Source organism: Filicampus tigris, chromosome 12 (assembly GCF_054856515.1).
Source record: "Filicampus tigris isolate MCC_2025a chromosome 12, RoL_Ftig_1.0, whole genome shotgun sequence".
NCBI lineage: Eukaryota > Metazoa > Chordata > Actinopteri > Syngnathiformes > Syngnathidae > Filicampus > Filicampus tigris.
The window spans coordinates 1,001,892-1,025,927 of NC_141228.1; the positions used below are offsets into that span (position 1 = coordinate 1,001,892).

At 39.5% G+C, this 24,036-nt stretch overlaps 1 protein-coding gene and 1 non-coding gene across 2 annotated transcripts in view; one reads left to right on the forward strand and one right to left on the reverse strand.

The window, feature by feature from the left end:
* The first annotated feature begins 502 nt into the window (after nucleotides 1-502).
* The window catches only part of ntmt2 (N-terminal Xaa-Pro-Lys N-methyltransferase), a 38,915-nt gene continuing 15,381 nt past the window's right edge, over nucleotides 503-24,036 (forward strand). The window contains exons 1-3 of the mRNA XM_086048050.1: nucleotides 503-698; nucleotides 14,580-14,752; nucleotides 22,370-22,622. Of these exons, the coding sequence (XP_085904176.1) occupies nucleotides 503-698; nucleotides 14,580-14,752; nucleotides 22,370-22,622 (622 nt within the window). The remainder of the gene's footprint in view (nucleotides 699-14,579; nucleotides 14,753-22,369; nucleotides 22,623-24,036) is intronic.
* Nucleotides 2,809-2,881, reverse strand: trnav-cac (transfer RNA valine (anticodon CAC)). The gene has a single exon. It is a non-coding gene; the product is annotated as a tRNA-Val (tRNA).

Genomic DNA, 24,036 nt, shown 5'->3' on the forward strand with positions numbered 1-24,036 from the left:
TGAGATGAAACATTGTTTTTTACTCTTAACACCAAAAAATACTGAAGTTAGAGGTATCAGAAAGATATTTTTTCCCCAATGATATCTGCCAAGCTGTTCCAGAAAAAAAATGGAGTGTGTTTTAAGACATCAGACATGTGCCAATTTTAGTAGCGACATTACATGGCAGCAAGGGGTTGAGTTATGTTCTACTGGACTCTCTGGAATTTCAGAGTCTAAAATTCACTCACCTCTGCTCAACTTATTTGTCCTGAGACACTCTCACTCTTATGCTAAAGCGCCAACTGAGTAATCGGTAAGATGTGTAAGCGCTTTCTCAGTACTGCTTATGACTGAATGATTTGATCATCGACAGGACATGTGTTAAACTTTCATCTTGGCAGATATAGCAGCAGTTAGCAGCTGAAGGGGCTGTCCAAACAGGCATCGTGACACTGCTTCTCTCCACTGGCACCAGTCAACTGGATATTTAGTCAAGTGTAACAAGGCCACATATATTCAAATGGAGATTTCACTTGAAGAAGCTAATAACTCACCACCCAACTTGGAGTACAAGGGAGCTCACCAAGCATTTAGGGATCGCTGGAGAGAGACAGATGACACAATGTGTCGCCACAGCATGTCCTTTCATTTGCACCATACAATGAGAAGTGACTTCTTTGCCAGCTACCTGTACCTGTTGGAGAAGATTCCTCTCGGTAAGATGGCCTACCCAGCGCTCTGACCGTTTAGCAATCGAATAATCACATAGTCTATTGCTATCTTTTCATGATCACAAACTTAAATTCTGTTTTATAAAGCTCTGACAACAATCACTTTTCATAAGCAGATCATTTGAATGCTCATCAATAAAATCATCATTTACAGTTTTCAACTAAAAGGTAAATTCATCTTCTGGACTAATTAGCCACTCCTGCCCTGAAATTAAAGGCATACAGGTTAATGTATACAATGATCATTGTATCAAAACTAACCGTTTTTATGTAATGATTTAGAAAAGAAACATGCATAGGCCTACATAGCATGATAGCACATAAAGTATATCACCTAGAATAGATAATGAAATTACCTGTTGACATGACCTGAATTTGTATTATTACAGTATAATTTCTATCTCCAATTTGCACTGCTTCAAATGTATTGCATTCATTTAGATTTATGATATTTACAGCGATAGTAAAGTTGGCATTACATCAAATGGTATGTGTACTCTATGCAAAAAAGGTTAACTTGACATGAAAAACATTCATATATATATATGCTAAGAACGTAAGTATAAGTACATGTCTCATACACTAAGAACTTCTTTTTTTGTTTGTTTTGTTTTAATGGATGGATGGAGCTCCAAATATTTCAATTAGTAATGCAAGGGTATTAAAACCAACATATTTTTATACTAGACTTTAGACTACTGTTTTCTGCCTAGGAAGCTTATCCAGTAGTTGCTTTTCGATATATGTGGACGACATTCAAAATAACATTGGAGGTTAAATGTCACTCCCTCTGCTCCACTCAGCAGATTTTTTAGTGATGTAATTCCAACAGTGTCACAACATGTAGTAGACACACTTTCTTTCCCTTGACCTTGGTGAATTTGACATCCTCCGGTTGATGTAAAAGGGAACCTGAAAAAAAAGGCTAGAAATAGAATCCTGGATTTAGTGTTTAGTGTTTATTCTCTGAATTATTGTTAATAAGTACAGAATTTTAGTCCTTCTCTTGGCTCTCTGTCTCTTCTTGGTGTCTTTAGGCCTTTTTACCTGACAAAACTAGCACAAAAGCTCTGATGGGCAAAAAAAACGTTTTTCACTCAGGGACTTTTCACATGTTAGGCAAACGTGATAACCACTATACTATGGAAACAGAAAAGACGGTTCTTGTAAGCAGGGACGTCAAACTGACTAACTGCCAGCATTGCCAGAGCTTTGCCGGAGAGTGAGGCCCTATCTACGGTAAGCCAACTCAACAATTTGTGTTCCTTGTTAGTATCATGCACGGGTGCTCAAGTCAGTTCATCAAGAGCCCCTATCCAGCCTGTTTTCAGTCTTTCCTTGCCTGCAACACACCTGATTGAAATTATCCCCTCATCAGCAACCTTTGCACAAGCCTGACAATGATCGTGATCATTTGAATCAGGTGTGTTGCAGGCAGGGAGAGATGGAAAACAAGCTGGATAAGAGCTCTTAAGGACCAGACTTGAGCACCCCTGGTATAGTGGATAGTATCTCAGCCTATAACGCGGAAGACCGGGTTTCGATTCCCCAACGGAGAGTTGTTTTTTTAATTTTATCTTTTAATGGTGCAGCTTTTCATAGCAAATCAACAAGCCAGTCAAGTATGTTTTCACACGGTCTCGAACCAAGCATCTTTCGCGTGTGTGGCGAAACTGATAACCACCACACTATGGAAAATGCTGCGATGCTTAAGCCTTTTTACTAATCCGGCAAAACATGCAAAAAAGTTCTGATGAGCAGAAAAACCTTTTTCCACCCGGTTTCAAAACGGAGACCTTTCGCGTGTTAGGCAAACGTGATAACCACAACACTATGAAAATGGAGCCTTCTGCAATTCTTGTTAGCAGGGAGATCAAACTGACTAACCGGCATCATTGCGAGTGCTTCCGCGGACAGTGAGGCCCTATCTCCGGTAAGCCAATTTAACAGTGTGTGTTGCTCGTTAGTATGGTGGATAGTATCTCCGCCTGTCATGAGGAAGACAGGATTTTGATTCCTGGACGCGGAGTTATTTCTTGAATGTCACCTTTTCATGGCGCAGATTTTCATAGCAAATCAAAAAGCCAGTAAGGTATGTTTCCACCCAGTTTCGAACTAGGGAACTTTCACGTGTGAGGAGAACGTGATCACCACTACACTATGGAAACTGCTGTGATACTTAAACCTTTGTACTAACCCCGCAAAACTTGCAACAAAGCTCTGATAGGCAGAAAAACCTGTTTCCACACTGTTTCAAAACAGGGACCATGTGTTAGGCGAATGTGATAACCACTACACTATGGAAACGGAGTCGAGTGCATTTCTTGTTAGCAGGGATGTCAAATTGACTAACTGCCAGCATTGCCAGTGCTTCCGCGGACAGTGAGGCCCTATCTCTGGTAACCCAACTTAACATAGAGTCAGTATTGAAATATATCTTCCTTCTCAATTTTACACTACAGTGGAAAGAAGTATGGTGAATTCTTTAACAGGGGATCCTTGAAAAGTGAAAGAAACAATTCCCGAAACAATAAGAAAACAATAAATGTTCTAAACCCTTCAGAAATGTTGTTTACACTGGATTTGTTGTTGATTTATGGGCAAACAGCGCATTGCCATGGCAACAGTTTTTCACAAAAATTCACGAACGTCGGCTTCGGAGCAAATGATGTAATTTTTGTTAACCCGCTAAGAGAAAAACATCAAGGACTAAAACATATTTCCTTTGGCCAGTAGGTGGTGCTACCACTATGATGAAAAATCAGTTCGTAGAGGTCTTCAGGCCTATACTGTCATCAAATGTGAGAAATTTGATAAGATAAAATCATCAGGGTCACATTACAAGCAGCTTTTGTCATGGTGAATTGTCAGATTTGCGGCACCGTCATGTCCACGCCACCAAAAAGTCACAATATTTGGCATAGAGCAAGATCAATGTCTTGATGCTTTTCCAACAAATGTTCAGTTGGATTCGTTCAACAGGCTCTGTGCAGTCCATTCAAATGCAAAAAAAAAAAAAAGACATTTCTAGTCATCACTATGTGGCGCTATATGTCCATCCATCCATCCATCCATCCATTATTTATCCCACTTATCCTCATAAGAGTCGCGGAGAATGCTGGAGCCTATCCCAGCTGTCTTCGTGCAGTAAGCGGGGGACACCCCAAATTGGTTGCCAGCCAATCGCTCCTCAAACCAATGTACATCACCCCCCACTCCTTCTCACCTGACAAATACAACTCCTTTCGATCATTCTTCCAGGAATAAAATCGACATTATCTATAACCAATTGGCCACTTCCCCCTCCTCCACCCTCAACCACAATCCGTCACTGCTCCATTAACTGACCGGTCACTCACCCATTTCTCCCCAATCACCCCCTCTGAACTCGGTACATTACTCTCTGGCATAAAGACCACCACCTGCACCCTGCACCCTATCCCCTCCACACTAGTCAAAGCCTGTCTCCCTGCTCTCACCCCACTTATTTTCTTTGTAATTAACCCCTTCCTGTCCACTGGCTCTGTCCCCCCCTGCACTCAAACTTGCCTCCGTTACACCTGTCCTCAAAAAACCTGGCCTTGACCCTGACATCCCACAAAATTACCGTCCCGTTTCTAATCTTCCCTTTCTGTCTAAAATACTTGAATGACTTGTCGCTTCACAACTCAAAAGCCACCTTGACTCCAACAACCTCTATGCACCATTTCAATCCGGCTTCAGAACCCATCACAGCACAGAAACAGCCCTTCTTAAAGTCACAAACGACCTCCTACTCTCCTCCGATACCCACTCCCTTAATATTCTCATCCTCATCCTTGCCCTTAGTGCTTTTGACACCATAAATCACTCCAGTCTCCTTACCCTGGAGTCTTCCCTTAACATCACCGGTACTGCCCTCTCCTGGTTAAAATCAGACCTCACTGACCGCCACCACTTCATTACCATCTATAAATCTCAGTCCAACACTGCCCCAGTCCCCCAAGGTGTCCCGCAAGGCTTGGTGCTTGGCCCCCTCATCTTTATCCTTTACATGATTCCCCTTGGTCACATAATATGCCTCCATGGTCTCAATTTCCACTGCTATGCCGATGACACCCAGCTCTATATTTCCACCAAATCCATTACTACTGCCACCCACTCCACTATCATCAACTGCCTGCTTGACATAAAAAACTGGATGCAGATCAACTTCCTCAAACTCAATAGCGACAAGTCAGAAATCCTCATTACCGGCCCCAAAACACTTCGCACCTCCTGCCCTGACTTCTCACTTTGTATTGACGGCTCCACCACCTCTGCTTCTACCCATATCTGTAACCTTGGTGTCATCTTTGATTAGTCTCTTTCATTTGAAACCCATATCAACCATGTAACAAAAACAGCTTTCTTTCATCTAAAAAATATTGTCTGTATTCGTTCCTCTCGCTCCCCCTGAGCTGCTGAAACACTGATTCACGCCTTCATTTCCTCACGACTCGATTACTGCAATAGCATCCTTTATGGCTTAGCCAGCAAAACCCTCAACAAACTTCAATACATCCAAAACTCTGATGCCCGTCTCCTTACTCCCGCACCACCAACCATGTCACCGCAGACCTCCAACACCTTCACTGGCTCCCCATTAAACAGCGGATCCAGTTCAAAATTCGTCTCATCACCTTCAAGGCCCTTCACAAATCGCCACCCCTCAGCTGTGTGTGTTAGTGTCATTAATTTGTGTTTTAATTAACTGCTTTCACTGACTTTGTTCTTGTATTATTGCAATTTTATGTTAAAGGTAAATGGTTTGTTACAGCTGTAGCTGTTGAGAAATCACATAGATATGTTGTGCCTGAATTTGTAGACCATTATATTCCATCTGATATAATTCCATCTGATACAACTGAACGCAATCCCATGTTGTGTTGCCTGGGGCAAAGGTTGCAAACGATTGCCTCGTTGAACTCAATGCCTTATGTTGTCTGAAGAAGAAGATACATGGCGGCCCAGAGAGGGCGTTTATTATGTTTTTAATACAACTAATGTGAAACCAATATGAACAATAATTGGCTATAGAATCAATAACATTAAATTTCATAAATCCTATACAATTCCGAGTTTACGTCAAAATGACATCACAAATCAAGATGGTGGTCAAGTCGGTGAAAACAAACTCTGTGCTCATTGAAAAGCATTGAACTTTTGAGTTGTTTTTTGATTTATGAGGATTATTTTGACTACTATAACAATCTGACTTTGGAGGCAAAAGTGTGATTTTTCTCACATTCGAGAGTGATTCTTACCACTTAAGAAGTGCTCACCACAAAGCACTGCGGTCTTGGTTAGCTTCTATTCCACACCGTCCAGTCCCACTCTCCGTCCACGCAGTAATTGTGGTGTAACCTTTTTATTTTATTGTGAAATGCCTGACAGGAAGTGCCTCGTGGCTATGTGGTAACTTGTGAGAAATGAAGAGAAGCAAATAAAGACGTTGGAGTTGCTCTAAAACGTGTCACTTGAATCCCTATGACAGTAATATGGAATGATAATTTAGTTTCCATCGTGTTATGGTTGGGATATCCAACCGCACAACATCTTCTTGGCATGATTTTCTGTGAGCTTTATATGCTAGCCACAGGCAAAAGCAATACAATACGGTGGGTTGTTTTTGGCACGCTGCATTGTGGGTATTACCAGAAATGCCAGATATTCAGAATTGTCCATAGAATAGAGATAATGTGGGGGCGGTGTTAATATTATCCAATCAAAAGAAGGGGGTTTGGCCACACAAAAAAGTGTTGCAACACTCATTGTGCTCAGATTTCTCACTTTGTCATCTTGGGAAGAAATCAACACATATGGGAGTTTTTCTTTGTTGCTCAGATTTATTGAAAAAAAAAAATAGCACAAAGTAAAAACCAGAGATGGTGCATGGGATTCTTCCCTTGTTGGTGGGACAAAAGTAGCACGCACAAAGCCATAGTCGTTATCTTTTTACACTTTCACAGCGGTGACCATGGTTGTTATCCAAATCTTCAGTTCAAAGGCCAAAGTCGTTAACTCTACAGCCATGGCCAAACGTTTTGAGCATGATACAAATATTTATTTTCATTAAGTCTTAAAGGATTTGTCCAATGTTAGAATCAGGCTGGTAATTACTGACTCTAGATGGATGTCTTTATGTAATCCATATGTTGATCAGACGGTAATTGATTACACATTTAGGGTCATGACACAAACAGCTAAATGTCCTTACACATACTGTAAGCAGTCATATAACAATCACTAGTAAGGGAAGAAAGACAACTATTTGTGTCTAGTGTAACACACACTAACAGGCCTTCACATAATTGCATGCATACAACTGTCTAGTGGAATGGAATGTGGCTTTGAGGGATATCTGACAGGGGCAGGAGTCCTTGTGACCGAGGATGTCTCCAGCCCAGACAACCTGGTCCTTGAAGTGATAAAAGTGATTAGACAATCTGTCAGACATATATTTGAGGAGTGCATCTTCGACAGCACCCTTTTCTCACTTCGCCTCCACGGGTGTAAGTGTTCGTGAGGTAAGGAAAGAAGCCCAGTTCTGACCTTGTCTGATTCCTGTATTTCAGAGATTGAAAGAAATAGCAAATCCAATCAACTTGTGTGAGTTTTTTATTTACATGGGATGCCTTTGAAGGATTTGTACAATATTAGCATCGGGCTGGTAATTACTGACTCTCGACGGATGGCTGAATATTAACCATATGTTGATCAGACGGTAATTGCATTACACATTTATGGTCATAATACACAATTAGCTAAATATCTTTACACATAAGCAGTTATAAAAATCAATAGAAAGAAGAAACAAAACAATTTGTGTCTTGTATAACACACACACCAACAGGCCTTCACATCACTGCACGCATACAACTTTGTCTAATGTAATGAAATGTGGCTTTAAGAGATATCTGACGAAGCTAGAAGTCCATGTGAGCAAGGATCTCCAGGCCAGACGACCTGGTCCTTGAAGTGATTAACCATAGATGGAGAAGATCAGAACCAACGTTTTTGATTAGACTTATCTGACAGAACAAACACTATATACCGTATTGGCCCAAATATAAGACGTGTTTTTTGCATTGAAATGAGACTGAAAAAGTGGGGGCCGTTTTATATTCGGAGTCTAGACATTATACCCATTCACGACGCTTGATGGCGCCAGATATCATTGAAGCGAATGCATAGCGAACCCCTGTCACGTGAGGATGACGTGCGCACAGCGAGGCAGATAATGTTTGTGAAGAGTAATGTTCTGTCATGACAGATCTCAGCTACTCTCAAGTTAAACCAGTTTGCATTATTTTATTGCAAGGTTTTTCCTTATTCACATTTGTTTCAAGACTACAGTTACAGTTAGACTTCACTTTGATGATTAATGCAGTTATTGCAATTTTGTTGTTTGATCACAATAGATTGGTTTATTTACATTTCAAAAACAGAAGCTATTCATTTACGAATGTGATTGCACTTTACTTTACATATTTAAATGTTCAGATATTAAGATTTGAATGAGGCAAAATAACATGCTTTTTTTCTCTCAAATATATTGTTATAATCATTTGTTTCAGATGTACTATAATTATTTTCTGTATAAAAATTAATTTGGTGTTCAAAAAAACTTTTTTCAAACTTGAGTCTTGAAAAAGAGGGGGTCATCTTATAATCAGGGCCGTCTTATATTCGGGCCAATACGGTATGTGGGGGTTGCGTCTTAGACAGCACCCTTTTCTCACTTCGCCCCCGTGGGTGTGAGTGTTCGCGAGGTAAGAAAAGAAGCCCAGATCTGACTTTGTCTGATTCCTGTATTTCAGAGATTGAAAGAAATGGATGAGCAAATTCGATCAACTTGTGTGAGTCTTGTTTTACATCGGATGCTTTCTTGAAAGATTAAACGAACATGCATTGGAAAATGGTTGTGGTTTGTGAACTAACAATTGAGCTTACATCCCAAGTGAGCTGGCGACCAGTTCGGGGTGTAGTCTGCCTTCGCCCATTGACGGCTGGGATAGGCTCCAGCAACTACCCGCGACCCTATATAGGATAAGCGGTTTGATGGAAGATCCCAAGTGAGTGACCTGATGAAATTTTCCAACAATTTGGTGACCCCGATGTGATCTTCCAAGGCAGATGTCCATTGGAGATTCCGTGGCTTGCTCTTAACTCTACAATATTCTTGAGACTGGTGCCAGCAAAAATAAAAGGTAAGGGAGTGCCTGTTTACACAAAATCTCCCGATGCTGTTTCTATCATATTGTAGAGTTGAAGAGCGTGGCTGAAAATAGTATTAGATAAATGCTCTGAAATTCAGGAATTTATTGCTGTGCAGTAGTTGATATTTTTGTTGCTTGTGTGTTGTTATTGACGTTATTTACTTAAGCAGTGTTGTGTAAAGTGCTCTAAATGTGTCGTTGTGCTGTTATTACTTGTTGGTGTGATTGCTGTACAGTTTGTTTAACGTAGTTTAGTGGAAGTGAAGGTGTGACCGCTTGGCCAGCGGTAGCCACCAAAAAGGCCTGGGAGCCTTGTGCCAAGAGGGCACCCGAGTGCCGCTGAAGGGCCTCGGAGAGACGCACAGCTGATTAGCAGCGTGTGCGAGCGACTCCAATAACTACGGCTTGTGACGTATATACAGAGTTTCACGAGATAGGGCAATCGGGGATTGTCCAAGTCACCAGTTATAAACAACATTTAATCATATCATGTCATGTCATCTTCCAAACCGCTTATCCTATACAGGGTCGCGGGGAATTGCTGGAGCCTATCCCAGCCGTCAATGGGCGAAGGCAGACTACACCCCGAACTGGTCGCCAGCCAGTCGCAGGGCACACATAGACACTGTCACTGAGCGGGAATCGATCCCACACTGCCCGCACACAACTCAGGCGTGTGTACCACTACACTATCAGTGGATGCCAACATTTAATCAAGTGTTTGAAAATGATATGCTTTTGTCAATAATTGTAAGCTTGTTTGTAAACTGCCATGCGTTGAAGTCTTTATTTTGAGTTGCTTTTTACGAGCAGATTGCGCATGCTTTCTGAGTGTCATTTGATGTTATTTATTTGATTCTGTATGCATTGTTTGTGTTGTAATAGCCTCGTATGAGTATTTGATGACGCTGACTTTTCTATGGATTGTGTGATTTTTCTATTGTCTTTTGTCAAGTAGCGTGATGCGCTTTTTCTTAAGTTTTGAATTGAATTTTGAGTGTCAGATTGAGGTGAGGAGACGTGGAACTTCCGACCTTGAAATGTTTGGTCTATATTGCGGCGATGCTACGAGCTTGACTGTTGTGTGTTCGAGACAGCAGTGAAAAAAGGAGGGGTGATAAAAGGAGTAGGGAAATAAAATGGGGGGCATTGCTGTTAGATGGTGGGATGGTTACATAAAAATAATATGCTTCATTTATCACAGGGGAACATCAGGGGAGAGGAGTGTGTGTGACTGGTTATCCTGTTCATGCAAGGTCACGAAACTAGCGTGTGGCTTCTAAGCCAAGCTTGTCCTTTTTTTTTTCTTCCCAGTAGACTCTCCGAGTCTTTCTGCTCCCTTCAGCTGATAAGAAGGGCCATTTGTTTGGTCTACAACTTTTTTCCTCATTTTCTTGCTGCCCACTATGTTGTATGGCATTAAGTTGACTTTTCATATTGTGTTGCATGAAGCTCATTTTTTTAGTATTTTATTGGCATGAATAAAGGTCAATAAAGGAGTTTATGTTCCCCACAAGCAATCAATGAGCCTTCATTGGATCAGACTGACATCATTCTGCAGATTCTCTGTGAGATTGATGTGTGATCTATGAAGGACTTTTATTCAAGTTAACATAAGCACCTATCACTCATATTTCCTGATAAGACCTGGTAAATTTTAGGTATTCATTATATCCATAGATAGATTTGTTTAAACATCTCTAACCCTAACCCACTTAAATTACAAAGATCATTTCTAGTTTTATTTTTCTTACTTATCCCTTCACCGCTTTATCGCTCTCTCTCTCTCTCTCTCTCTCTCTCTCTCTCTCTCTCTCTCTCTCCTGATGTGTGTGTACGAGCAAGTTTGGATACTATGATTTGAGACTTTGGTGACTATGAGGGAGATAAATAGTGGATTATTGAAGGATTCAAAACCTTTTATGTGAAGCATAATAGCATTTAATTTAATTTAAGATTCTCCTATTTTTCTATAAATCATTGAATAGCCTCGCCCCGGCGTACCTCTATAAGCTCCTCCACTCCTACGCACCTTCCCGCAGCCTCAGGTCTGCGGACTGGGTGCTGCTCGAGGTGCCGAGGACCAAGAGGAGCCTCAGAGGGGATTGAACCTTTTCGGCTGCTGGTCCTTCCCTTTGGAATGACCTCCCATTGGATATTAGGCAAGCCCCCTCTCTGCCCACCTTTAAAACCCGGTTGAAGTCATATTTCTATTCTCTGGCTTTTGATCCGACCTCAGACTGACAGATTTTCAGTTGTTTTCTGGTGTCTATTGTATATAGTGTTTTTTTATTGATTCCATTTTGTTGTATTATGGCTATTTTGTGGTTTGTACGTAAAGTGCTTTGTTACAGCTCTAGCTGTTTTGAAATGTGCTATATAAATAAAATTGTGTTGTATTGTATTGTATTGATAGATGAGTGTAGCTTTGATATTTGACACTTGTACTGGCAGAGGCTCCATGATGTACTGATAGGGAACAATGTGAGTTTTTGTAAATCATTGCGGACAACAGGAGAGAGTGTGTTGTTCAAGTATATTGTATTGTACTGTTTTGGAATCTGTTAACCTGATATTTGAAGTTTAAGTACAAGCGTGAGGGAGATTTATTCAACATTGGCAAGTAGTTTGTTTTTCAGTTGTAGATGTATAGTCTATCTTTGATTTTGAAAAGGCAAGTGTCTCTGCCATCGTCCTCCATTCTTTATAAATAGTTCAATATGCCATCCCAGGTTTATGTTCAGTTAATATTGTTTTTAATGACTTGCTTATTTACGTTGTTTGAATGAGATTGAAAACATTGGTTGGCGAATTTGCTGTGATTTGAATTCTTGGGAAACCAAGTGTTATGCAGTATGTTTTATCTTCTATATTTCACTGCATAAGGCTGTCCAACTTTGATTTTAAAAAAGGGGTAAAGGCGCAACTTATTTCTCTCTGCACTGCCACGCACCCACGACAACACAACACAGAACTCATCAGTGCACAGAGGCCTTCCGCAGCGCACTGTAAACCAACATTTATATTACCGGTACTCAGAAGTATCGCGTTGAACTTACACACTTGTTGGTAACTTGTTCTAAACACTGATTTTAAACGTTGTTAATATTTTGTGATAAAGAAATTAATTTACTCAGTTGTCTTGAGTTTACATGTTTTAAACAAATTAAGTATTTAGAACTTCTGGATTTTTTTTCGTAGTGAAATGCCCTCTATTCTATTAGAAAATAACAGTTCTTGTTGTTTTCCTGATACTACAAAACATTGATTGCATATCATGACCAATATATCCTTGTTGCTATAACAGTTTAAAAAAAATACAATTAAAATAAAATGAAATTGTATACATTTTATATAAACCAGGGCAGTTTATTGTAAATAAAATCATAAAATACAATGTTTCTTTACAGAGAAACTCTGGCCTTCTTAGCTTTTTTCTAACCTTTTCGGCCATTTAAACATTTTTCATTGTTTCTTTAAAGATTTCCTCCACCAGCCTCGGCCACCAATTTCCCTCATTATTCGAACATGCACACAGGCTCGTGTGCAGCGGGAAAATGTTAAAACATTGATTGCTAGCTTGATTGTATGTTTTGACCCCCCTTTATTCTATTTTATTTTTGATATTGTGGACAAAACATCTCGACTGTTAATCTGTGTATTCGCAGGAGCAGATAATGTTTGGAAGTCTTGCATGTTTCTTATAGATTTCTACTGCATGGCAATCAAATAAGACCTACTATACATTAGGTGCAACTTCAAAAAACATATTTAACACTAAAAGGAATAAAGTTCAAGTATTGCACACTCAGACTACAAAGAGAGTTTAGTATCGAACGGTCATTAATTCAAGGTTAGTATTGCAGACTCAAAACGAATGGATAAGCACTGAGGCGGAGTGATCGTCTCCCCAACCCAGAGGTTGTTGGTTCAATCCCCAGCCATTGTGACCATAGTGAAGTACCCTTGAGCAAGATACTGAACCCCCAGTGGCTCCTGATGCTGCGTCATCAGTAGATAAGTGAGGTACTCTGTGTGAAGCACTTCTGTGTACCAAAGGTAGATAAACGCTATACAAGTGACAGCCCTTATACCCATTTAGCTCTATAATTAGAGATTCAAAATAATTAAGTGGTGGTAGTACTGTACCTCCAATATTAACAGCTTGCTTAAGCATAAAGAGTTCAAGTTAAGTTTACTCATTATTTGTAAGACAAAAAGTTCCCACATATATATTTTTTAAGTAAACTCAACTTCTTGTTTCTTACAGTGCACGTTACAAAAAAGGAATAAACCGAAGCGCCAGGCTTATCATGATCTATCCTACACTGTTCCGTAAAATACCTAGAATTTTTTTTGTAAAACAAATGAATATACACTCACATTATCTCCATTATCTCCACATTATCTATGTACCTGGCAATGTTGAGGTACTGGCACGTTGGGATACTCACACATTGGATTTTTTTTTTTTTTTTTAATGAAGTACATTAGATTAAAAGATATTTGATAAAATATGACCTCTGTAAAAGACAGAAAATGAGGTAAAATTTTAAAGGACAATTAAAAATGGCCTCCTTTCTTTTGAGTTTAGAGTAGGGATTCAGAGACTTTTTGTAGGTCTTGGGCTGTTACATGTCCCTCCAACTTTTGCCAGATCTTGGTGACAGGTACTGTAATGTTTGCCTATAGTTAAATGTTAATCCGGATTTCAGGATTCTTTCACAGTGTGTTACCACCCTCTGTTGGTGAAGGTTTGAGACTATAGTCAGTGGACAGCAGACAAGTTACGTGTATGTACGTGCGGGAGTAAGCTGGGAAAAAAAGGCCGCTATTCCCGATGTAGTTGTCTCTCTGACCATTGATGTTATTACAAACAAGAAACATCACACACACAATCAGTGCTGTTTCACAAAAAAATGTGTATATGCGTTGTTGAGTCTTTTTTTTTAAATCTCAAAATAACCTAATAAAATATTGATGCTGTTGCCAGGCCTGATGTGTTTCCAAAGTTTCATAAGATTTCATGCATGTTTAGACACCCAAAATTATTGGTTTAATTTTGGCGAATAGATTATATCCATGGCAACAGCTTTTCGTGAAAATTCAAAAACTTCATGTTGCAAGGTCATGAAGGCCCAAATACTCGTCCAAGAAAATATGTGGTGAATCTTGTTAACCGCTGGGAGAAAACGCAACGCAACCAGTCTGACTAGCAGCTCAGTCCATTCGAGCGCTCCGCAGCTCAGGTCTCATCATGGGGGAAAACAGGACTCAGACGAAGGCGGTGATGACAGGCATGTGTGTGAGCATGAATATCCTGGATGTGTCCGCAGCTTCTTCGCCAAGCTTATTGTGTTCTTTGTGGAGACGCCTTTGGCATAGAAAATTTTGTCTGTAGCGTCGAGAGTCCACCTGACATAAAGGCGGGTGCCCTGTTTGTAAGTCCTTTAACCATTACCAACAGTGTAGATGTCAGAAATCTCCCTGCATGGAGCACCATAGCAGTTGTATGAAAGCTCATCTCTCAGCATTCCCACAATAAAATAAACATTGCACTCACAAACAGTATTTGCTCTTTCATATATGTGACAATGTAATGCAATGTATTTATTTGCCCTGACAGTGAAACTGTTTCCAGTAACATGTGAGTACATCCAAGGAGAGAAACAGTTCTACTACAGAGCGCAACAGTTCTATGACGTTGTGCCAGCCTCAGAAGAGGGAATGATGGGAGACTTTGTGGAAATATCTAATGTGGATCTAGAGGCTTCCTGCCAGTTTCTAAAGAGGTTTGTGGTAAGTGTGACAAAAGTGTGAAAAAAAAATCATATTATGACTGAAGTTTTAAGTTGACAAACAATTTATGATCTGTGATGCAAATTTAAGTTGATGCTTTACAAGAGGGGTGCCCAAGTGTGATCCTCGAAAGTTCCGAAGCAGCCTGTTTTACATCTTTCCTTTCTCCAATACATCTGATTCAAATGATCAGGATCATTATCAGGCTTCTGCAAAGCTTTCTGAAACGGTTTTCCATTACAATTTGTGAGAGAAATTTTGCATGGTGCGCCTCATCAAAACACAACGAATAGAAAAACTGAGAATCGACCACCGAGACATTGCAAAAAGCATTGATGGGCTGGATGTACGCGAGTCGTTCAATCACCTACATGAATTTTCATGTCGTAACGAAGCGTAGTTATTTTGTGTGGCCCCTAGATGGCGACACTACACTGTCAGTTCTCTGTGATTAAGTTACTTTCATTTGATATATTTGTTTGGAACGTCAGCATTTGGACAGTATATCTGATTGATACACTGTATTATGAACGTTATTTGTGTGTAATATTGAATGTTGGTGCTAATTCCTATTTTCCCTTGTTTATTTTGCAACATTTTCCATAATTAATCACGATTAATTGTATTTTTCAACTACAATTTTTTACGAAGCTTGGATTCGTTATTTACTTGAGTAAAATCTTGGGATTAATGTGGAAAAGAAAAAAAGTATATTTCGATTCAAAGACTGTTCTAAAAGCTTTCTTTGATCCTTGAATACGATTCTTTTCCTGTAAAATACAACAGTTGAATGATACACCAAAGACGTACAACTAATATGGTATTTGAATTTGGCTGCATTTGTAAAGTGTGCAAATTATTTTGCATCCAATGAGCCGTCAAGCAACTTTTTAAAAGTAAAACTACGTAAAAGTCCGTCTTTGCGACAGTGACTCTCCAATAAGTTTGGCTGCACAGTGAGCAGAGGTCAGCTGCTACAGGAAGTCAATAAAACGGAGTTAATTGAGTTATTTTTGTTTTTAGTGCGTCATGAAATCTAAATTAATCTCCATAGTTAATGCTTTAATTTTGACAGCCATAATATATCTATATCTATATCTATATCTATATCTATATATATCTATATATCTATATCTATATCTATATATATGTATATATATATATATATATATACATATATACATATATATATATATATATATATATATACATATATACATATATACGTATATATATATATATATATATATATATATATATATATATATACATATATATATATATATATATATATATATATATATATATATATATATATATATATATATATATATATACATATATACATATATACATATATAGGCACATGTCTGGCACTATATATTGCATTATGTTGTAGCACAGTCAGTTACATATAAAAAGTCCTCCTCCTCCTTTTGATCTTGTTTGCAATACATTTTTCTATATTTATCAATCTATACATATATATGGTCTATGATTATACAGTATGTCAATATATTGTGAAATATAATGACTAAATCTCATATATGGGAATATATTACTTAATGTATTGCATGTTATTTTCCTATATATTTGAATATATTTTTGTTTCGTAAGTGAACCCATGATTGACGTGTAATCGTGAGAGTTCTTGGGAGATCGAGCCCGACTGAAACCGCGTTAAAGCGGAGCATATTCAACTTGGAGCAGCAAAATAGCAGGCAACTCAATAAGTGAGGGACACTAGGCTGGAATTGTTGACCTTCTAGCCAGCTTGTTAATAGTCTGCCACACCGAGCGACTGGAGTGTGTGAAGTCTATTTATGCCGCAGTCTCTGTCCATCTTTGCCTGTTTCTTGTTCAGTCTGCTAAATAGCTCATCTGCTGCTTTTTTCCTGTCCTCGATGTTTTGTGCTTCTACATGGGCAACGTCACATTTATCGACTATATGAGCCATTCAACCGAATTGGTTGAAATTGCTGTCCCACAATGAAAATCAAATTTTAAAAAACAATGAAGTTTTCAGACCTTGCATATTTAGTCATATCTTGTTATGATCTATTTTACCACAAGGCATTAATTGAGATACTATTAAACTGAATGTATAAAAATCTTTTCTATGTCACTTCCTATTGGGAGGCGGCTGTCCCAATCTCTAACTCCTGAATTTCCATCCATCCATCCATTATCGATACCGCTTATCCTCACAAGGGCCGCAGGGCGTGCTGGAGCCTATCCCAGCCGTCTTCGGGCAGTAGGCGGGGGACGCCCTGAATTGGTTGCCAGCCAATCGCAGGGCGCACAGAGACAAACATTCACACTCACAATCACACCTAGGGGCAATTTAGAGTGTCTAACCAACCTACCAAGCATGTTTTTGGAATGTGGGAGGAAACCGGAGTACCCGGAGAAAACTCACGCAGGCACGGGGAGAACATGCAAACGCCACACAGGGATGCTAGAGCCGGGATCAAACCCACGACCTCTCAACTGTGGGGCGGACAGGCTAACCAGTCAATCACCGTGCCGCCATTTTCAAAACATAATCTTTCTAAAAATACTGACCAAAGTTTTTCACTTTTAAATTTTGGAAATGTGCTGGACATTTCATTACAGCTACACCATCTTACCACTGCTTTTCCAATGTTCAGCAAAGGCTAAATAACTATGCAATACTGTTACATCTCTGGCTGGGTTGTCTTGTCTTTGGAAGAAAAAAGTTACACTACTAAAAATAGCGACGTACGTTTTTTATTTTGTTTCGTACGCATTTGGGACATTTCATTAGGTACGCCACGCTAGCTAACAAGGGCTACGGTGTTGTCTAAAACTGTTCAGCACATGCAAAATATACACAAACTATACAACAGTTACACATTAAGGGCTGGATAGTTTTACTGTCTTTGCAAATAAAAATGTTACATTTGTAAAAATTATATATATATATATATTATAACTTAATGTTATTTTTAGTGTTGTCAAACGATTCATTTTGTAAAACTAATTAATCGCAAAGTTTTCCATAATTAATCGCGATTAATCATATTTTTCAACTACATTTTTTTTACGAAGCTTGGAACCGTTATTTACTTGAGTAAAATCTTGTGTAAATGTGAAAAAAAAACTAAAAGGATATTTTGATTCAAAGACTGTTCTAATAGCTTTCTTTGATCCTTGAATACGATTCTTTTCCAGTAAAATACAACAGTTGAACCAAAGACGTACAACTAATGTGATATTTGACTTTGGCTGTGCAAAGTGTGCAAATTATTTTGGATTTCTCCAATGAGCCATCAAGCAACTTTTTAAAGTAAAGCTATGTAAATGCCCATCTTTGCGACAGTGACTCTCCTCTATGTTTGGCTGCACAGTGAGCTGAGGTCAGCTATTACAGGAGGTAAATAAAAATGAGTTAACTGAGTTACATTTTTTTGTGCGTTATGAAATTTAAATTAATATCCATAGTTAATGCTTTAATTTTGACAGCCCTAGTTATTTTATATTTCCTAAGTATTTTGGACACTTAATTAGGTATGCTAGCTAACAACAGCTACGGTGTTGTCTAGAACTTCAGCAAATGCAAAATATACACAAACTATGCAACAGTGTTACGTTTAGGGCTGGGTACTCTTATTGTCTTTCCCCAAAAATTATATTACCGAAAATACTTACGTAAGGTTTTTATTTTATGTTTCGTAAGTGTATGCAAGATTTCCATTTATGTCCATGTTTAATTACACTCATCACCAAGTTTAGGTGCAAAGAAATAATGCACAGCCTAATTTCAAGTATAATGAATGCCACAGCAGTCTTTAGAACACTGCTAAATGAACTCATGTGTTAATTATCTTAATACATTCTGAAAGAAAAAAAATGATCAATGTTGACAATGTTTTATGTTTTGTTGATGTTTTTTTTAATCTGGGATACATCACAGAGTTGGTAAAGGATGTGGTGAAGCGCACAAAAGAGGTCAACATATCAGAGAAGAAGCCATCATCGCCTCTAACAAGCGGCTTTGACCCCAGCAAGGAAGAACTTGTCAAGCAACACAGAAGCTGCTTCAATTCGAGTAAGCCTAGTCATGATAAGAAATCACCTCAGACTTTCAAATAAAGACCTTGCTTCTTTTTTTTTTTTAATGTCAGCATTGTTTTACCACAGTATTTATTGCGTACATTAAGTGTGACACAAGTAAAAAGTGGTCGTTTCCTGGATGTTCATGGAGGTGTACAATTAGTTACAAAATACATTTTCATGATAAACACACTAAATGAAATGTTTCTTATAGAAGGCATGAGGAAACAATGTTTTTTGGCTCCTGAAACCCACAATGGAAAGAGAAGCCAAGACGAATGTTCATGTTCAATAAAAGCTACAGCAACCCACGAATATTTTCTATGTTTTATTAAAAACATAACATGGAGGACATGTGTGTTTTTTATACACATGTTACTGCGTATATTTACATAGGTTTGATCCTAAATGTTTGCCGTCAATGTTATACATTAATGGCCACATTATGCCGCCGTCCCTGTGTGACCTATATCTTTGCTGCTGTAACAATGAAAATTTCCCCACTGTGGGATCAATAAAGGCATTTTTATCTTAGTTTATTTATTTTCCGGGTGTATTTTGTCTTTTGGATGAACCAGAATCTGGCGAAGAGTGGTGTGTGGTTTGACGGGTGTGTTGATGTTGTATTTTTTCATTGCCCTTTGGATACGTTCCGTAATCCCTCTCACATATGGCAACATTACCATTCCTCTATGTTCTTGTTTGTTTGTTTGTTTGTTTTTCCTCCCCTCTGTGTTGTGTTATTTTTGTTCCTGACCTGCCCAGCGCCTTTTGTTATTGCCCAATGTGGATACTGACTCCTTTGTAGTGCATGTTGTATGTGTTTTTCCTCCTGTATTCTGTCCCCCGGGTCCGTGATTGTCTGTTATAAATGAACCAATCAATATATAGATAACAAAGTAGACAAAATGAACTTAATACAACTATCAACCTCTATCCTTCATAATATACAGTGAGACAAAGGCATCATAACACTTAAATCATTATATACATTATTATTCTTACATTCCCCTCAGTTTTTCTTACATTTGCACGGTTCATTGCTACTGTTATATTCTATCCCAAGGACTCAACGTCTTACCATGGGATGCGCTTCGATAAGAGCATTGTTCCTATTTTGCGGCTGTGTCCTTCTCACATTCCACTTTCGTCACAAGGAACTTCAACTTACATGATTAAAACAAGTTTATAATGCTGAATAAATACCTTACAATAATTATAAGAGTAAATATGGTATAACCTATGAACAATTATTCTATAAGGTACCCAAATTGAGCGCCCCAGGAATCGCCAGCATCATCTCACCTATAGACGTCATGCCATGTCATAGACAACATGCCTATTCTTCCTGAAAGAAGGGAAGCATAAGAACAAAAAAAATGTAATTTGAGGGATAATAACATTTGATTTTGTAATACAGTATATACAGTACTTATTTCATGTTGGGTTAGTCAGTGATTAAATGACAACATGAAAACTCATTTCAATATCATGTTCATGTTTTTTTTATAATTATTTATCCAATACAATGCCTGCATTACTCTTGCTCACCTCTAGGGGCTCCACGTCAAAATTTTAGCTTGAGAGGGGATTTTGACGAAAAACCTCATTAAATCAGTCTTGAAATATGAAAGCGCTACAAAAAAATAAGTTGTGAGTTCTTTTATCAAAATAGAAGTTAATACTTCGAACCAAACACACATAATTCACGCTTGACTTCTGTATATGGACGATAACTACAACTAGTGAAACATACAAGAAATACTACAATATGGCAAGCCTAAATGAATGAAGGGAAGAAAACAACAAATATCAAAAATAAGTGGGAGGTAAGGGAAAAATGGGACATCTAATAGATGAGCGTGAGAAGGTGTAAGGATGACTAGAGTGAAGGTGGAGGGCTTTATGAAATCCTTTGCTAGCGTTCATTACAAAATTTGTATGCATCAACTGAAGCCCTAGCGAGCTGCCAAGTGGTCACTTATGTTTGATAAGAGGAGTCTCACATGATGAGCAGGTGAGGGACATTCACGCGTTTGCAGATGAAAATAAAAGGAAAGAGAATAAGGAGGCAGCGGGAAGTAGGACCAAAAGTTTGGTTGGGCTCTCGTGTGGCCTCGGAGCAGTGCAGGTCCCGGCTGTTCGCCAGGACCACCCGGGGGTTATTCGGCTGGCCTTCAAGCAAAAGGGGCAAAGCTGGCATGTTGCTCCAGCTTCTGCTCCCCAGAGATGGATTTCGGCACACCTACCACATATGCGTGGTGGTGGAGATACCAGGTTTCCGGGCGGACTTGGAAGCGCAATCAAAAATCCAGCCAGAAGATCAAAAAAGGGAGATGTTGAAGAGAGACAGCGAGCGGGTTGTTGAGAGGGTTGAGTGGTTGGGAGCTAGAGCGCGAGTGGACAAAAGGCGAGACCATTTTATCCACTCCAGCAAGTAGTAGAGGTGCGAAGTGTCCGCCCCTCAGCTCAAGTTTCAGGTGAGACTCAATTCATGACATTAAAGTTAGGTTTGAGTAGATTTCTATTAAATTGTCCTTTTTAAAACCTTTGTGCATCTCACAATTTATAACTTGCATCCATTTTTATGCTTTGGCTGAAAACATCTCATTTTGAACGTATCCGACGTAAAGATATGAGTTTAAGCCTATATCTACACTTTTATGTCATAAACCTGCCCAGGAAATTTGTCATTACCATAGAGAACCAGATTAATCAATGCAAAGTTAGCAGGATAAGCACAGTAAACAACACACAAACACATTCAAATATGTTTCATTTCAAGGTAATTTTGATTGACCAAAATGCATAGAAAGTTTAAAACTGCAATCCCCATGTTGACCTCTTGAGTCAGTTTTTGTCCAACACTGCCATGTTCGTCGGGGTCTGGCCCCCTGCTGAATGAATGCGGATTCCTCAGACTTTATGCTGGTGAGGTATCCAGAAAGTCTGTTTCAAGGCAATTTGAATCCACAACACATTATTGTCTATAGAAGTTCCCCAGGTGACGAAAATTCTCTCCTTATCAGGAGTTTGTTTGTTTCTGATTCCTAGCATATCTTTGTCAAATCAAATGGCAGAGATTCCTTGTTGATTCCATTATCTTGAAGTGAGACTGAAGTACTTTGCGGCAGTCGTGGCTGTCTCTTGTATCCAGGGCAGGGATACATGGTCCCCGTGGCATATTTGTTACCTATAATAACTATAATAACATACCAAGGGAGTATTTTACTAGAGTAATAAGGGAGTATTTTACTAGAGTGTCTGTAGTGCACTGGCATCGGGCCAAAACCTTGTGCCTCCAAAATAGTCACTTTTCAGGAGAGCAAATCATCTTGATCTAGATATCAAACCTTTACAAAAATATTTTATTCTGACTGCCCTGCGATTGGCTGGCAACCAATTCAGGGTGTCCCGCGCCTACTGCCCGAAGACTGCTGGGATAGGCTCCAGCACTCCCCCTGACCCTTGTGAGGAAATGCGGTTTGGATAATGGATGGATTTTATTCTGACAGTACATTTCATTTTTTCCATTTTAAGGGCCCTGGGAAGGCTGACACTCACTGTGCTCTGGACTGTGGCTCCGGCATTGGTCGTGTGACCAAAGGCGTTCTCCTCCCGGTGTTTGAGAAAATGGAGATGGTGGACATGATGGAGCACTTCCTCCTCCATGCACATGAGGTTTACCTGGGTGATGATGCAGACCGCATTGAGACCTACTACTGCTATAACCTACAAGAATTTACACCTCCAAAAAACAAGTATGATGTCATCTGGATGCAGTGGGTGGCATGTAAGTAGAGCTACTAGGATTAGGATGCTGCAATCCCTTGAATAATAAGCATAGCTTCTTTCTTGGTCATCTGGTAGGCACCATCCATTGTCAATGTTTAGATTATTTCGGCCCATGTCACCTTCAGAGAGCTCAGTTGTGATACTTGATGTCCCAGGTTTGCACCCTCAATTCCTCAACGTTTCGCTGATTTAGCCTCATGACACCTTCACAAAGCTCAACAGCGACACCTGCTTTTTTTTTTATCCCTCACTTGTTGCAGCCCAGTTGAAGTAACCCCCCTTAATCCACAGTTACAATAGTTGCTACTTCATGTCGCAGCCTCTGAAACAATAAATTACAATAAATGCTCTGTAAGCAATTCCTATAGTAAACACCATGGTACGTCAGTTGCATCACCAGGCCTGGGTTGATATTTTAGTGTACTTCAGGCTTTGCCTATCATGCGATTCTTCAAAAGCAGCTTTCCATGGTATTGCAAGTTCCACGATGCACAAAACTTTCTGGACAGTTGACCACAGGATGAGGTCTTATTCCGACATCAGACTGCAGGAATGTAGCCGGATTTTAAGACGAAAGACATGTCGCAGATAAACGTAGTGTCTCATAGCCGATTTGACTTGTCTTGACACATCATGGCCCACATAGTGTGATTTCTTCAACCGGATGTGGTGCGCACTAACAAAGAAATGGCGTGAAAAGGAAAGGACAGTAATTGAAGTGTATGGGACCCGTTTTTTTTTTTGTGCAAATTTTAATATGTTGTATTAAACAATAAAAGATCCAGAGCTGGGAACTTGATCATTTTTTGCCAGTCCATCCTCCATTCACGACCTGGGTTCCCTTCCGGCCTCATCCTTCTCCGTCCTTACTTCCGCCCCCACCGACCCAAAAAGATCTGTGCATGACGCGCCGTGGGAGAGATGCTAACAGCTGAGGTTTATTTAAAGCTCATTAGCTGGCTAATTTACTATTCAAACCCGCTGTGGACACGCTTCAAACATGCTTCAAACACACCACTAGTAGTTACCCAACGGCGTGTACTTGCTTCCATTGGGAGCCCCGGCGGGAACGGACGCTGTGCATTGCACACGTTCGGTCTGCGCGAAGGGGAGTGTCGGCGACTTGATTGCGATGTCGAACGTTTTTTTTGTTGTTTTTTTGTTTTGCCAGTTGTCGTCTTCTTCCAAGCAAAAGCTCTCCCTCTCCGATGTGCGCGAATGAAGCGGCTGCGGCATCCAGGTTTCAAATTTCCTGGTGTCAAACGCCAGCGCTCCATCTTATTCGTCTCATTCTTCTCCTTCCTTTTCTTCTCCCCTCATATGATAGCTTAAAACACACGGTAGCATGCATGCACGCTAAAACATATCGTTGCTGTCCTGTGAAAAACACTTATCTCCAATTTTGGAAACAT